The sequence below is a fragment of the Gadus macrocephalus genome, chromosome 21 (assembly GCF_031168955.1).
Source record: "Gadus macrocephalus chromosome 21, ASM3116895v1".
NCBI lineage: Eukaryota > Metazoa > Chordata > Actinopteri > Gadiformes > Gadidae > Gadus > Gadus macrocephalus.
This window is the reverse complement of record NC_082402.1, coordinates 9,998,947-10,015,257: the sequence shown is the minus strand read 5'-3', so window position 1 is coordinate 10,015,257 and position 16,311 is coordinate 9,998,947. Positions and strand designations below refer to the sequence as shown.

At 44.9% G+C, this 16,311-nt stretch overlaps 1 protein-coding gene across 2 annotated transcripts; it reads left to right on the top strand.

Annotated features, from left to right (window-relative positions):
- The first annotated feature begins 4 nt into the window (after positions 1-4).
- On the top strand, positions 5-16,220 carry ttc13 (tetratricopeptide repeat domain 13). 2 transcript variants are annotated; one of them, XR_009523578.1, is made up of 24 exons: positions 6-215; positions 1,041-1,135; positions 1,832-1,907; positions 2,022-2,092; positions 2,385-2,450; positions 2,841-2,933; positions 3,896-4,012; positions 4,344-4,454; positions 4,776-4,858; positions 4,998-5,139; positions 5,436-5,610; positions 5,876-6,032; positions 6,226-6,356; positions 6,549-6,681; positions 6,786-6,878; positions 7,069-7,152; positions 7,637-7,721; positions 8,109-8,218; positions 11,286-11,421; positions 11,995-12,074; positions 12,785-12,863; positions 13,097-13,176; positions 13,523-15,254; positions 15,529-16,220. XR_009523578.1 is itself a non-coding variant. In XM_060041066.1 (23 exons), the coding sequence occupies exons 1-23, from the start codon at positions 35-37 to the stop codon at positions 13,635-13,637; spliced, it is 2,490 nt and encodes an 829-aa protein (XP_059897049.1). In that variant the 5' UTR covers positions 5-34; the 3' UTR covers positions 13,638-14,631. The 2 variants fall into 2 exon arrangements, 1 of the variants encoding a protein (XP_059897049.1); XM_060041066.1 differs by lacking the exon at positions 15,529-16,220 and having other exon boundaries at positions 5-215; positions 8,112-8,218; positions 13,523-14,631.
- The last annotated feature ends 91 nt before the right edge of the window (positions 16,221-16,311 follow it).

The window sequence follows — 16,311 nt, the reverse complement described above, 5'->3', positions numbered from 1 at the left end:
CATTACAGGAGCTTCCGCTCTCATCACTGTACACATGAAGCACAATATGGCACCTGCCAGCCGGACTGTTGTTGTGCTAGTGCTTTCCCTTCTTTACTTGTGTCGAGCAATCTTTTCCACCGAATATTTCTCTACGCTTACTTTTTTCAATAGTGAACTGCACAAACATGGATGCAGTTCGCCTTCGGAGTGGGAGGAATACGCCGCCGACTGCGGTGAGATCTCTTTTTGCCACGTCCTCTATGATACAACTGTCAGTGCTTGGCTAACCCCCGGTCATAAGCTAACGTTTACTAGTCGGGATAAGCCAATTCTCTGTCCTCTATACAGTCCCGCAGAGATAACTAGTCCAATGTTTGCGATGGGTTTGCTAGACATTCAAACGCATGGTCAGAGAAGGATACTATGACCCTTGAAAAGCAGTGTCTCGTCTGTATGTGTGTGAATGGGCATACTATCATAGTAATGTTGGTAAAAAAAACAAAAAACGTTCTGCAGTGTTAATTTGTGACTTAGTGCAGTTGTATCATTTAATATGGATGATATTTACTGGTTGACGTCATCTTGTTTTGGGGTGCCAACATGCATGTCATTCATCGTGTTGTCAGTTGTCACGGTGTTCTGGTTGTTCTAGCACGAAAGCTGAGTGTACTCTGAATAAAGCACACAGTCAATAAATAGACAACTGCATGGACGTCGTCAGTGCGTTACTCTGATCTTTGAAGATAACGCCAATTCGTACCTTCTCCATACCATTGAAAAATAACGAAAACAATAAATGAAACCGGATCAGCATTGACCAAATTAGCATTTGCATGTGCTTCCTAGTATCTTGTAAAGAGCACATCGAGTCCTGCACTGGGGAAAAGTACACATATTTTGTTTTGAACCTTTTTGTTCCCCCATCTCCCTTTCCCTGTCCCTTTTTCAAAGTTAATAAATAAATACTATATCTTCTCTCTCTCACTTGCTCTCGCAGTCTCTCTCTCAATCTTTTTATAAACATGATACTGATCTTGTGTTTTTGTTTTTTTATAAAGAATCCTCCATTTTGCAATTGGAAGACCCAGACTGTGAAGAAGGGAGCAACCCTCCCTGTGAATCGGTCTTCTCGCTCAATGCAGAGAAGATTCTGGTAAGATCAGAGTGAATGCCTGCTTACATACATTTACATATAGCCTAAATAAATTCACATTCACAAATATCCGCTCGCTTTGGCAGAGCTCATAACCTTTCACTTCCTCATGAACACCATTACCCTGTGGTTTCAATTGTCTATCCGCCAAAGTTTTGAGTTGATCCTCTTTTCTCTACAGAATAGCTTTTTTGACTGCCCCTCAGAGTAGTGTTTCAGGAGTTGAGAAAGGGATGGCGAAGGTTACTTGCCCCCATTGTATGTAAATGATATTATTAGTAGAAAGAGCTGACCATTTGAATGTTGTACAATTTTGTAAACACTTTTATGATTCCAAGTGTTTCGGGGAAGAAAGCTATGCAAACAAACAAGATTCCACAATCAGCTGAATGCTAGCTTCAACCATCAGCATAGTTATGAGCAGTTCTTGCTAAAAGAGAACTGAGTCGCACCAGCTTAAACATGGCAGCAATGTTATTGCATTTGCTGCACTGCTTTTTTAGCTTGAATCACTGTTATTGATTTTTTATGCATCTAAGATCTGTCCAAATACCTTGATGTATGCATATGTGTAGATCAATGGATATTCATCTTTAAAATTAGGATTTTAAAGGATTATTTTGTTTAAAAATAATAATTTACTCTACCTCAACCATATCATATATATATTGGAATATGTTTGCCTATCTCTCACAGAGCCAGGCCAAGTTGTTCATAGAACAGAAAAAAATACCTTTCCCTGTGGATAACCACAACACAAACGAAGAGCTTGGTAAGGTTTTGCTTGTTTTAAAAAAACCGTAAGCAAATTCTGGTTGATATGAATGTTTCCTGCTGCAATGCTGCTATAACACCTGTCCCCTTGCACGCTTCCTGTACCTTATAGCTATAGGGTACGTGCTGATCGGCAACGGCCTCTACGACGAAGCCATCAAACACTTTTCCCTCTTGCTACAGGTCAGTTGGCAAGCAAAGCGCCTCGTAATTCAGCAGTCAACTTTAAATAAAGACAGTTGATTGTATCACCCCATAGTTAAACCCTATCACTGGTTTGGTGTCTTCAAATGCATATGGGGCATCCATTTTAAGGATTGTTCTCATGTAATCTAGGTGGCTTTTTATTATCTTCTTAATGTCAAATCATTGATAAACACTATGTAGTGAAGGTGGAGTTTTCAAAGTTTTCATCTCCTCAATATCTCTCTCTCTTTCTCTCGCCCGCTGTTTCACCCCTATGTCCTCCAACCAGGGAGAACCAGAGTTGGTCAGTGCCATCTATGGCAGAGGCATAGCATATGGAAAGAAGAGTCTTCAGGTGAGTTATGCACATTTGACATTGCAGTTATAAATCTACTCCCGTCGTTTATTTTCAATGTATTGAGATCTGAATGATTTCAAACTTTTATATAAAAAGATGCATACATAATAATAATAATAATAATAATAATCATTATAATGACATGAATAGCTTGCAATCTTTTAGTCAGTGCATTGGCTCATTTGTGTTGGTTGCATTTACCGTAGCGGCAGGTTTCAACTTTAACATAGTTTGCTTAACCATAAGCAATGTGATCGGTAATGCGTAATGTAACGTGGCAGTGTTGGCCGGTATGAAATCAAATTATCCCAAAGAAAGAAACCTATTGAGTTTGCATGGGCGGCCCTTCTCCACCATAACGTCTGCACTCTGGCCCTTCTGTCCCAGGACATCAAGAATGCTGACCTGGCCTTGTTCGAGCTCAGCCGGGTCGTCACGCTGGAGCCAAACTGGCCCGAGGTCTACGAGCAGAGAGCAGAGGTGAGAGCCCTTTCCCTCCTCCCCCACCCCACAGCCCTACGATCCAGTCGGGGGTGGAGGTCAAGAGGTCCTTCCCTTTAAAAAACAAAAAACACAGACAGCCGGGGGACTAAAATATCCCCAGCGTTATCTGATGGTGTCGTAGATATCGCATATGCCAGCTGCGTGGGCAACACAGGGTGTGATAGGTAGTCAGAGATTCCTGTCTAAAGTCTGTTAGTGGGCGTGCCCATATCTGGGTGGACGGGGCGTTTCCCTTTCTTTTGCTTTGCGGTTGTCACGCATCATGTGACTAGTGGCGGTTATCATTAAGTTTGTGGTGGGCGAACAGAAACTCAGAATTAAACAAAAGTAAACTGTAAAAAAGTGTCTGTCATGGTTTCAAATCAACACTGTGTCGACCGGCCACTGTAGACATGCACTTCTTAAAATCCCCTTCTCATCACATCAATCCATAATTGTTTATGTCCATTATAAGCTAGTCATTGAACTGGAGATGCATGTCTATTGTGGAAAGATGTGAACTTTATGTGCCAATGGATAGGCAAAGAACAAAGTGTGTGGCTTCTAAGCTTTTTCTTAAATCCATGTAATACCGTCTTTCTAGGTATGCAGAGCTAATCCATATCTAGATTAGTAACGTCACAGTGGATGAGTTTGATTGCACGATTGCCATGGGGCATTGATTTATGGTAGTTTTCGATCGATTTGGAAAAGACAAGGCTTTTCTCTTCTAGTGGGGTTCACCTCGTTTCCCTAATCGTCCTAACGAGTTTGTGTGCTTTGTACGTATAGTAATGGAATTGGTCGGGCTTAGACTCGGATGCAAAGTAGTTGCAAATTCTTTGGTTTGCCTTCCTGTGCTGTGGCCAGATATTTTCATGTTACCGGATAAAGTGTGTGCGTGTGTTTGTGTGTGTGTGTGTGTGCGTGTGCGTGTGCGTGTGTTGTGGTCTGTCCAGATCCTATCTCCGCTGGGCCGTATCAGCGAGGCCCTGGGTGACCTGACCAAGGCCATTCAGCTGCAGCCCTCAGCGCGCCTCTACAGACACAGGGGGACCCTGCTCTTCATATCAGAGGTGGGTGGTGTGTTTGTGTACGTCCTCCTCACACTGAAATGCCAGGTGGGAGTCTGATAGAATTGGTTATTAACATGTAAAGCAAGGAGGGAGGAAAATGAATTCACTCTGTCCATTACAAATGTCCAACTCCGAGCGTGTATTCAAATAGTCTCAGATTTAACCTGGTTATCTGGATTCAACACACAACCTCAGAAAGTGTGTGTGTGTGTGTGTGTGTGTGTGTGTGTGTGTGTGTGTGTGTGTGTGTGTGTGTGTGTGTGTGTGTGTGTGTGTGTGTGTGTGTGTGTGTGTGTGTGTGTGTGTGTGTGTGTGCGTGGGTGTGTGTCAGGATTACGTGGCCGCTATGGAGGACTTCCAACAGTCTCTGGACCTGAAGAAGAACCAGCCCATTGCCATGCTGTACAAGGGCCTCACTTTCTTCCATAGAGGCATGCTAAAGGTACGCTAGTGTCGGCAAGCTAGTGCAGCTTAAGAGTAATGGCTAGGCTAATAATGTGTTTTGGCCTTTTAGACATGCTTGTTCTGCTATCTACATCTATGGTTGCATTTCATGCTTGCATGCAATCATCTATTTAGAGGTTTAAGGCTGATACAGCATTCTCAGACAAATGCTATCTCAGTAACTGTCTATGTTTAAAGATCAGTTATTAATAGTATTATGAGGTTGGACAGTTTGAACTTCCTATTTAGAAGACGCTCACTAACCCCTTTACCTCGTTTCTCGGTTATCATTTATTTTTTTATATTCCTCCCCCTTCAGGAAGCCATAGAAACGTTCAAAGAGGCTCTGAAGCTCAAGTCTGACTTCATAGATGCCTATAAGAGCCTGGGGCAGGCGTACAGGTACTGCTTGAACGGCTCCACCTTGAAGGAGTTTATGTGGTTATACAGTCTGTGTGTGTGTGTGTGTATATTAATATATATCTATACATCTCCCATCTCCTGCATTCCCCTCCTCTCTGCATTCCCTTCCCCTCTGCAGAGAGCTTGGGGACTTTGAGGCGGCGATGGAGAGCTTCCAGAAGGCCCTGATGCTGAACCAGAACCACATCCAGTCCCTGCAGCTGCGCGGTATGATGCTCTACCACCATGGCTCGCTGCGGGAAGCCATCGGCAACTTCAAGGTATGGCGCAACCGCCGCATGTGGAGTACATCCAGGTCCCCAGTTCCGCTTTCAGTTTGAACACAAAATAGGTCAGCGTTGGCATGCGTTGGCACACAGACTGCGGCCATCATACGATCCGTGTCAACAGCGTGCGCTGTCTAAACATAGGGTTAGTGTCTGGTAGTCGACCGCTAAGTGTAGTGTACCCTTGTAAACTGTTATAAGACCTAACTAACCACAAAGTAAATACTCAAAGCTCTCTCTCGCTCTCGCTCTCGCTCTCTCTCTCTCTCTCAACCCCCTGCCCACCACAGCGGTGCCTTCAGCTGGAGCCCTACAACGAGGTGTGCCAATACATGAAGGGCCTCAGTCAGGTGGCCATGGGCCAGTTCTACGAGGGTATCAAGGCCCAGACCAAGGTCATGCTCAACGACCCCCTGCTGGGCCAGAAGGCCAGCTCTGAATACCTCAAAGTGAAATACCTCAGAGGTACGCTCACTTATCTGTTTCTTTTTTTTGTCGTGTTTATGTAATAAACCAAAGATCACTTTGTTTATATTCTCAATCAGTTTCTATTTACTAAAATCTATATTTTGTATGAAAATCTTTATGTAGAGATTGTATACATTCATTACCCCCATGCAGTGTTTATTTTTTTTACCTCCCCTGCTTCCTGTAACTACTTCCTGCCATTTTTACAAATTGTCTCCCACTCTCGCTCTCCCTCTCGCCATCCCTCTCCGTCCCCCTTCAGAGTATTCTCGTTACCTGCACTCCCACCTGGACGTCTCGGTGGCCGAGTACAACGTGGACCAGGACCTCCCGGGGAACTTCAAGAACCACTGGGCCAAGAACCTGCCCTTCCTCATCGAGGATTATGAGGAGCAGCCGGGCCTGCAGCCGCACATCAAGTCAGTCCCGGGACCGGCCTTGAATTTAGAATTCATTCCATAGTTTACCAACAATAATTGGATATTAGCTACTTTCTTCTGTTAATGGGAAGTCCTCAAGCAGACACCTAGTTGGTTCTATTTGACCATCAATCTGATTTGTAAAGCTGGGACGAGGATGAGCCCTGTGGTCTGCCTGTTTGCCCCCCCCCAGGGACGTCCTACCTCAACACTTTGAAAGCTACAGCAACGAGGTGCAGAAGCTCATCTGCACCGCGGACCACCTCGGGGCGCTCATGCAGTACAACACGCCGGGCTTCCTGCCCAACCGGAGAATACACAGAGGTACCGGCTCGTGCTTTGTATGCACAGCACTGACTCCCTCAACCAAACCCAAATTGTGGTCGATTCAAAGGCTGTTTTGCCGTCCCGCGTTCGAATGCTTGGTTTAGCGCACTGCAGCGATAGCACGGTTTGCACTGTTGAGTAGTGTCTGAAAGTGCTGTTCCCCCCCCCCCCCCCCCCCCCCCCGACTAGCCATGGGCCTAGCGACCCTGGAGGTGATGCAGGCCATGCACCGAACGTGGAGCAACTCCAAGGTCCGGGTGAACGGCAAGACGCGGCAGATGCAGTGGCGGGACATGTTCGACATAGCCGTCAAGTGGAGGAGGTGGGGCACCAGCAGGGGTCTTTGTGTTGGTCTCGTGTTGCCATGGTTTGAGTCTTTTTTCTCTATAAAACAGTGTGTGTTTTTGTGTGTGTGTTTGTGTGTAGGATTGCAGATCCAGACCAGCCAGTTCTGTGGCTAGACCAGATGCCAGCCAGGAGTCTCAGTCGAGGCTTTAATAATCACATCAACCTCATAAGGTATCGAGTTTACAACTCTGTCCCCCGCAAACACACACACACACACACACTGATACACCCTGGTAACCCCAGCCCGTACTTTGCAGCACTGACCTCCATTTGAGAAAAAAACAATCAGCAAGGTATCATTTACAAGAAAACTAAATTTTCCTCATTTCTAATTTTTTTTCAAATGCTTCCCTTGTTCCAGAGGACAGATCATAAACATCAGGTATCTAGCCTACTTTGACAACATCCTTGACTTCATTAAGGATCGGATACTAGTGTACCACGGGTGAGTGGCCTACTCCAGCGCTTTGTTGCATATTACATAGGGGGCGAGGTGAACTGTTCTACGACCGATAATTACTTATTTTATGCAATGCATATTATACAAGCTATGTTTATCACCTCATCTGCCACCTTGTTGTCCCCCTCTCCATTGGGATCCAGGGATCTCTCTGGTCAATGTGTGCTTATGGGGGCTGCTTGTTCCCATGTCTCCATCCTTTGGTTCGGAGCTCCTCCATGAGCCACTGGTATTTCTGCAGCCTCTTCAATTCATTCCCCTGTGCTGCTGTTTGATACTGTCATCAGCCCTGTTGTTATCATTAACCGGCCCATGACCACAATGCCATAGTCCTCAGGGATCTAGGCTCTCAAGTGAGCTGTTCAGAAGTGAACAGCTTTAATTATACCCACTCCAATTGAACCAATTATCTCCTTCTACCTTTCATAACGACCTCCCATATTAAGCCTGTGCCGTCTCTCTGTCTCAGAGCCTACAATCCCAGGGGGCTGGTAGAGGTCCGACAAGCTCTGGAGACCGTGAACAAAGTGGAGGACCTGCTTCCTATAATGAAGGTAAGGAGGGAGGTTCACAGAACCAACTTCATCTGGGTTTTTGTCTTATCTTTATTTAGCATTTGGAAAAAAATATCCGACTCCCGCCCTGTATCTTTGCATTCACACCCTGATTACCCATCGGTGACTGATAGCGTAGATGGGTCTTTTTAAGGTCTGTGTTTGAGTCTGACACGTTTTGATCCTTGATCAAGCTGGTCAATGTTAAGTAGGGGTTTGGATTTATGCAGGGCTGTGTGTGTGTGTGTGTGTGTGTGTGTGTGTGTGTGTGTGTGTGTGTGTGTGTGTGTGTGTGTGTGTGTGTGTGTGTGTGTGTGTGTGTGTGTGTGTGTGTGTGTGTGTGTGTGTGTGTGTGTGTGTGTGTGTGTGCGTGTTTGTTCCCTAAAGCAGTTCAATAGTAAAACCAGAGATGGATTTACGGTCAACTCCAAAGTACCCAGCATGAAGGATCCGGGGAAAGAGTATGACGGCTTCACCATCACCATCACGGGAGACAGGTGAGACCCACGCTGCTCGGAGACCACTCGTTGGATTCTCTCCCTCCTAACTATTTATATTCTATTTTACTAATGAGGTCGTGGCGGATGGGGGGAGACAAGTGTCACAGCCCGGCTCAAGGGAATGACAAGGAGGAGACCACACATGGTTTTAGTTCAACTATAATTGTTTATTTAACAAACTAAAGATAAAGTAAATTAAAATGATGCATGTCAATCAGTAGTCAGTAATGAGTGCTGTGTGGGGATGAGTGGAGAATGTAATGTATGTGCAAAGCAAAGCTAACCCAAAACTCCAAACAAGATCAAGTGGCTGACTCCTACAGTTTATATAGCTGAGGAGCTCAGCCGCATGGGTGATAGTCATTACACTGATCACTGAATCAGGAGGTGCCAGAGGGCTGTCATACCCCCCTCCATAAGAACGGGGTTCACACCGTAAGCCTGTTTGCTCAATCCAGTGAATGCGAGAAGGCGTGTCCGAAAACAGAGAGGGATAGGACTGAAGGATGCCCACCAACTGATCACGTTTACTGTCCTCCAAATGTTCCAAGGAGTCAGAGAAGTTGCAGCGTCTCTGAATTCTTTAGGCGAGGTTGTAGAACCCCATGTCCTGGCACATCTCCTTCCTCCTCGAGCTCTGCCAATACCTGGAATATACAGGGATTAACCGTGGTTACCAAAAGAGTGGGGTTGTTACATGCTTTGGAATCGCCCACATTCAACATTGAGTCAGACGACAACGACCGAGCATGATAGGGTTTCAACAGATTAACATGGCCGATTTTTGGCCTACAGGTGCCAAGGTTCCCAGTCTACCTTCAACTCAGTACAGTAAGCGCAGAGTTATGATTTTAAATGTTGATGAAATCGCTCCAGTGCACCCTGACTTTGAGGATGATATGCCGACGATTTATTGTGTTTCATGTGAAGTTGCTGGGGGACCTGGGCAAACAACCGAGATGGGAAATTTGAGCCTTGACCGCTCTGGATTACTTTGGGGATCCCAAACACAGAAATGAATTTGCTAAGGGCTCTAGCTAAGGGCTTCTCACCATGAGGGATCCACCTCCTCATCAGCAGATCATGATGGAGAAAATACCCTCCAGATTTGTTTCCCACATTGCGAGAAGGCACGGCCTGATCAAACAGTTATTTTATTGAAAGATCTCCATTCTGGTCCTTCACGAATTCTGCACGAGAAACACACAAGATCATCAGTTGGCCACATTAATGCGAATTCGGCATCCTTACCCTTTCCTGAATCAGCCTTTGACACGTCAACACTAGGCAGCACACTCATAGAACGACTAACTGCGCACACAGCAGACACTGACTGCTCAGGGACTCCAGAACCCTGTGCCCCTACAGGGTTCACCTCAAAAGCTGATGCATCAGGCCACATATATGCTCCTGCAAAATCGTTGCCTAAAATAATGTCAACACCATCGTCTGGTAATGCTGGACGCACACCAACTTCCACGTCCCTCTGTCCCAAACTGCAAGACAACCGTACTTTATGAACAGGCACAAAAATAGTGTTCAATCCCATTCCTCTGATTGGAACACAACTCCCTGTGTCCGAGTTTGGAGAGAAATGCAAGACCGACTCCCTGATGAAGGTCTAATGCCACAGAATCTCTCAACATTTTTACAGGAACCTTCTCAATGCTGTCAACTAGGGACACAAAACCATCTGATATAAATGGAGCACACCGTGAAGCTATTTCCGCTGTGCACAACATTTTGGTTTGCATCTGATTCGGAGAGACAATTTTATCAGTACTTGATCTTGAGCTACTAAGCGGAACAGCTAACCCAGCAGATTTAGCAGGCCATGTACTAAAACCCTTTTTTGATTTTAGCTAAGGGGACTCGTCCTTCCAATGACCCTCTCGCTTGCAATAATTACAAGTTGTAATATGTCCGTTGTTCCCAGATGTGCGTTGCTCTCCCTGTAAAGAACCCAGACTCAAATCGGATACATCTTTCTCCCCGCCAACTCTGAATCTTAGCTCCCCAAAGATCCGTTTCTGTGTTAAAACATATTCGTCCACGAGTACGGCCGCTGTGACAGGAGTTTTACCTTTTCGCTCATTGATATAAGTAGCTATGAAGCTACGCACAGACTGCTTAAATTGTTCCATAACAACTAGGTTACGCAGTTCTTCAAAGGAAACGACACTGGATGCCGAACACCAACGACCAAAATGTGTCACCAGCTCACTTGTAAACTCCACATGAGTTTGCTTCCCCCCTTTTTTCCAACTTCTGAATCGCTGCAAGTATTCTTCCGGAACTAATTCATAAGCCTTCAAGACGGCTTCCTTTACCATTTTATACCCTGTGCATTGTTCTGCTGCTAATGCTGCATATGCCTTTTGGGCTTTACCTGTAAAGACACATTGAAGCAGTCCATCCTAGATGAACCAGCAGAACTAGTTATTCAGTATTTAGTCTGTTTTTCCTATTTTACCTTCTTTAACTAGATCCAGTTTACATTGTTCTATCTCAAGTTGTGCCTGTTTCGTTTTATGTTTCATTATTTCAAGCTCCAACTCCCTTTGTTGCTTAAATTTCTCATGTTCCATTTGTAACAACAGCTCCTTCTGCTGCTTAAGTGAAACTACCCCCTGCTGAAACAGTTGTGCTTGGTAACTCATTACCGTAATCAGCAGCCAGAACCCCTTCTTCCATCAAACTTGCCTTAAGGATGCGTTTTATGGTGTCCTTTTTTGGAGCAAGTTCCACCACTCCTCTAAGTAAGGCCCTTGGTCTTATTCCTGCGTTTAAATCCCAGGGCTATTTACGCACTCCAAACTTAACTGCCACTCGTTCTTCGAGTCTGGCTAACAGAGTGTATCTCTTCTACCACTGCCGTTTCTCTATGTCCCCAAGTGGATGAGGCTTCTGATTATATTAGCACCTTAAACACTCACTGTTTGAAATGAAAGGTTGTAGTGAGTAATTGAGTGTATCACTACTCCTCGTTCAACACTTCAACCTTTAATTTTAACCTTTAACCTTTAATTGTGCGTGTGTGTGTGTGTGTGTGTGTGTGTGTTAGGGTGGGCAACATGCTGTTCTCGGTGGAGACCCAGACCACGGAGCAGCGGACTCAACAGTACCAGTCGGAGATCGAGTCCATCTACAAGGACCTCACGGCCAAGGGGAAAACCCTCATGCTGTCCACCGAACTCGGTGTAAGACGCCCCCCACAACCCAATCACACCACACATTGTATCAGTCCAACCCGTTTGTCCTCTGTCCTCATCTGTTGTGGTGTTGTTAAATGGGCCATATTACACCACCAGGTGTGCTGTGATTAGTTGGACACGCCCACTTGTGATGTCAGGAGAGGCCGATTTTCAAAACGGCTTGTAATGGCTAATCACGCTCACACTTGGTGGTATGATATGTCACCTTTAAGCTGCCAAGGCTATCACCGGGTTAACATGTCTTACCACAGAGACACACTGAGACCACACAATGATGATGAATGTCCTTTAAACAGGCGTTAAGTCTTCCTGAATTATCACCAGCTGTCTTCTGCTCGGACCACAACTGAGCAGAAGTTTGCCGTATGGGGTTACCTCTTAAAACCGTGCAGCACTTCTTTTTGCATACGTCTGCGGTCTCTTAAAACAGAACTGGCGTCAGCCCGGACCGTCGAAGGGGTTACCCAGGGTTACCTTTTGGTTGCCCCGCTTCCTGGTTTATCTTTTGTTGTCTCTGATGCATTGTGCTGACACTTCTTTGTTCGTCCGTGTTTTCAGGACGCAGACGCAGTGTGCAACCTGATACTGTCCCTAGTGTACTACTTCTGTAACCTCATGCCGCTGTCCCGCGGATCCAGGTACACCGTCTGCTGCTGCTCCCTCTGGCCCCATTCTGCTGTCTCCATTCTGCTGTCTCCATTCTGCTGTCTCCATTCTGCTGTCTCCGTACTGCTGTCTCCGTACTGCTGTCTCCGTACTGCTGTCTCCATACTGCTGTCTCCGTACTGCTGTCTCTATTCTGCTGTCTCCATACTGCTGTCTCCGTACTGCTGTCTCTATTCTGCTGTCTCCATACTGCTGTCTCCGTACTGCTGTCTCTATTCTGCTGTCTCCATACTGCTGTCTCCGTACTGCTTTCTCTACACAGTCATATTCAGTTTGGGATCAGGGTGTTTGGGTAGTTGAGATCACTAGCTCCATATTAGGGCAAAAAGCGACCGGTCCTTTACTTCCCTTTCATCTCAGATGCAGAAGCATTAACTTCTTTGAACCATTCCGTACAGATATGAGGACGTGAAATAGCAATTCGAACTTCTACTATTGCCCAAACATTTAGGTCACGTTTTTAAGACAAGACGGGTGATGAGGGGGAAGAAGAGATTTCAGTAATTCTGTGGTTGTGGTCTGTAGAAAACAAAAAATAAAAAAATAAAAAGTCCAAAGGTGTTCGCATTGCAGGCGGTACATTGTGTAAAACGCCTTGACGAGTCATGTGCGTCAGACGCTATGCTGCTCGGCTGGTGCCTCTCTCTGTCCTCGTCGCTGAGCGCTGTGCTCTCCTCCCTAGCGTGGTGGCCTACTCCGTGGTGATGGGGGCGCTGATGGCCAGCGGGAAAGAGGTGGTCGGGAGGATCCCCAAAGGAAAGGTACCGTGCTTTACTACGGTCTGAATTGTATGAATGGCGTGCTTCGAGTTGTTCGTAATGGATTTCTTTGCTTGGGTGTGTGTGTGTGTGTGTGTGTGTGTGTGTGTGTGTGTGTGTGTGTGTGTGTGTGTGTGTGTGTGTGTGTGTGTGTGTGTGTGTGTGTGTGTGTGTGTGTGTGTGTGTGTGTGTGTGTGTGTGTGTGATGGATGCACGTGTTCTTCTGGGGGGATAAGCTGGTGGATTTCGAGGCCATGACCACCCCCAGTCCGGACGGCTTCAGCAAAACAGCCAAGAGCTGGATGAATCTTAAAAGGTGAGCCGATTATTGTGTTTTTCCGCTGGTATGTTGTTCTGATATAATTCTGATTCCCTTTGCTGTTTGTCATTTTTTTCTTCTTGTTTCTTTTGCCCCATGCCAAACATTTTAGGATCAATAGAAATTCCAACCAAAATTGCATTTGTTTTTCTATTTTTAAATCATTCCCTCATCATGGGTAATAGCATTACAGGGAGATTTGTTATTGATAAAGAAAGCCAACAGCCAATGGTCCTGCAACATCCTTCCAACAATCTGTAGTACTCTTTGATGAGTCAATGGGCTTAGCTTGACACCATCTTATGTGTGGTCGTGTGTGAATGTGTGTTCATTACCCCTGCAGCTTGCCAAGCTGGTACCAGAGTCTTCCGTCGGTAGCGGAGACTTTCCCGTCCAGTAGGACGATGATAGAGGTGCTGAACACGGACGCCACAACGCACTGTCCCAAGAAGTCCTAGCCCGGGTTCAGGACTCCACTCTCTCCCTCTCTTTCCCTCCCTCTGTCCATCTCCGAGAAGAACAACCACCTGCAGCTCTGGTGCAGAACACACAAGGGGAGGGGGAGGGAGGGAGGGAGGGAGGGAGGGAGGGTGTCATTTGGTGCTTCCTAGGCCGTGCCTGGGACTTCAGGAGACAAATACTTGTTCATGTCGGGGTTGTAATCCACCGCTTACACAGGCGTGCACACACTCACATACACACAGACAAACACACACACACACACACACACACACCACTTCGCCAAAAGTTACAATACAGGATGAAAGTTTTCCTTATGCAGTTCAATCGTGTGTTTGGCTGTTAAGGGGCATGCAAGAGTTGAAACATCATCGGTGCATTTTTATTTTATTTATTTCTCTCTCTCTGTTCCTTTTGGGGGCCCAGACACACGATGCAGTAGGCAGCCCTCCATACTTTACTGTTCCACACTCCAACCTAGAGCACAATGGCAAGGGGGTTATGGCAAACAAAACTCTTTTGTCCCTTTGGGATGTAGTGGGCAGGCTTAACCCTCAAGCCCTTCTGTCTCTCTCTCTGTCGCTCTCTCGCTGTCTCTCTGTCTCTGTCTCTCTCTCTGTCCCTCTGTGTCTGTTTTCATCCAGACGCACACAACTCTGTTAAACATGACGTATGACTTCACAAGCCAACCCTCTTAAGTTGCATGGCCAAGACTGACATTGAAACTTTTTGGAATATGCTAAAATACTATTTAACGTCCGCTATGGAACAATTTCTCTGCAGCCGTGGCTATAATTTAATTGAGGGTCATTCAATCATCAGTCTCTCTTAACACAATTATTGGTCTGGAAAAACAACACCTCTACCTCACTTGTGTCCTGCGTGATGCCAAAAGCGAGGGCTGTAGTGAAATTGTGCAGTTGTTGCAGGTTAAGGTTAAAAACCTCCTTAAGTTGGACTCATTAAATTTAAGCTTATTTGTATGCATCACCATCACAGTGTAGGCCAATGCTTTTTTGGGATCCGTTTCGAATTTGTATGATTGATCTTTGTTTTTATCTTCATAAATACTTAAGGCCTTACTTAATACTTAAGGGCCCCCAGACCAGAAATGTAGTGTGCATGCACTGCATGCACACTACATTTCTTCCAGTTGGACAATTGAAAGAAATGGCAGATGGAGATTTAAACTACAAAGAGAGAGAGATCTGTCTATATAAATATATCCGAAATACAACATTGGGGTTTCTGTCTTGGCATACTTGAATTTCTTTTTATTTTATTGTATTTATATATTTTAAGTTTTTATTTGGTTTCTGGGGGAAGTGTGAGTGGCGGTGTATAAGTTCCCAATGGACATCAAGCCAATCAACCAAAGTCACATAAATGCTACTGACCTCCCAAGAATATTTTAGTATTTGAAATGCATTTCAGCATATTTTAATAGGGCCATGTGCAAAAGCTTTATACAAATGAAAACATTTTCAAATGTTTTTTTGTATTTGTATTATATCTTGGACATGGCAAAAGAATTGTCACCCTCCCATTTGGCATGAATGTCCCCTGTGGCTTCATCCATTCCAGAAACCAGTTAAGAAAAATGCAAATTGAAATTTGTCACAGTCACTTGCAACAGCTAGAGCAGAACATAGGATGAGATTGTGGTTGAGGATACACATCTCTGACGAAGTTGCTCCCAGTCTTTTTAAGGCGTTAATTCGATGCTTCCCCTCTTCTGGGTCGGGCCCCCTCTTGGTTGCCCCTGATATGCATTTGGGGTCACAGGAAATATCTGACAAGCTATAAAAACTTTTTTTATCAAACATTTTATGAGGTCTCCTTGACGTCTAAGGATTCATAACCACAAGCAAACAACTACTGATCACCAAGTTTGTAGTTAAGCGATGCGATTAAGTACTCCAGGATATGTGATATTTCCGGCCAATAGAAATTTAGTAAACTATTTGCTTGGAAGCAGATGAACATTAAAATTGTGGTAACAAACATTTTCAGAGCTTGAAATTTGGGCCAAAAAAGGGTTTGGAACCACTGACTTAAATGGTGGCTTTGTTTTATTAATTGGCATATAAAAGGCTTGGGACAGTTGCTGCCTCTCTTGATATCTTCCACTGATGACCCAGAATAATTCCACTTTTTTTTTTATTGCTTTTCTTTGTGTTACTTGACCTGAAAATTTAGCCCAATATCAAACATGTTTTTTGGAAACATGGAGCCAATAGAGAGCAAAAGTTCTTGACCTAACCAGCACAATTATACACGTAATTAGCCATGCGCCTAAATCTCTGAAGGTGGCTATATGATTGGTCTACTTTGCTATTATTATTTTATTTTTAATTTGACCCCCCCTGACCCCCCACAAAGTACTCCTGTTATTTCCCCCATTATTCAACTGTTTGATATTTATTCGGTCGGTTGGGGAGTTTCTCTGTCTCAGTTATTGTCCTCGTGCTCAAAAGGAGGAATTTGTTTAAGCTTTCGAACATCGGGAGGACTGAAGTTATAAATGCAAAAAGCGGTGGATGGAGGTGTACAACAGCCAATAAAATCGGTTTGACAAAATGGAGTCATACATTTTATTCTTTAACATATTTACCTTTCTTTAACTTTGTTTTATAATTCGATATAAGCCTGTAACATGATCTTTTTATCGAA

What these genes read in the sequence shown, in the direction of transcription:
- ttc13 (XM_060041066.1), top strand. Translation starts at nt 35, where the DNA reads ATGAAGCACAATATGGCACCTGCCAGCCGGACTGTTGTTGTGCTAGTG. An exon ending in AAGCCATCGGCAACTTCAAG is followed by an intron (nt 5,140 to 5,435) that starts GTATGGCGCAAC and finishes TGCCCACCACAG; the next exon opens with CGGTGCCTTCAGCTGGAGCC. An exon ending in ATAGCCGTCAAGTGGAGGAG is followed by an intron (nt 6,682 to 6,785) that starts GTGGGGCACCAG and finishes GTTTGTGTGTAG; the next exon opens with GATTGCAGATCCAGACCAGC.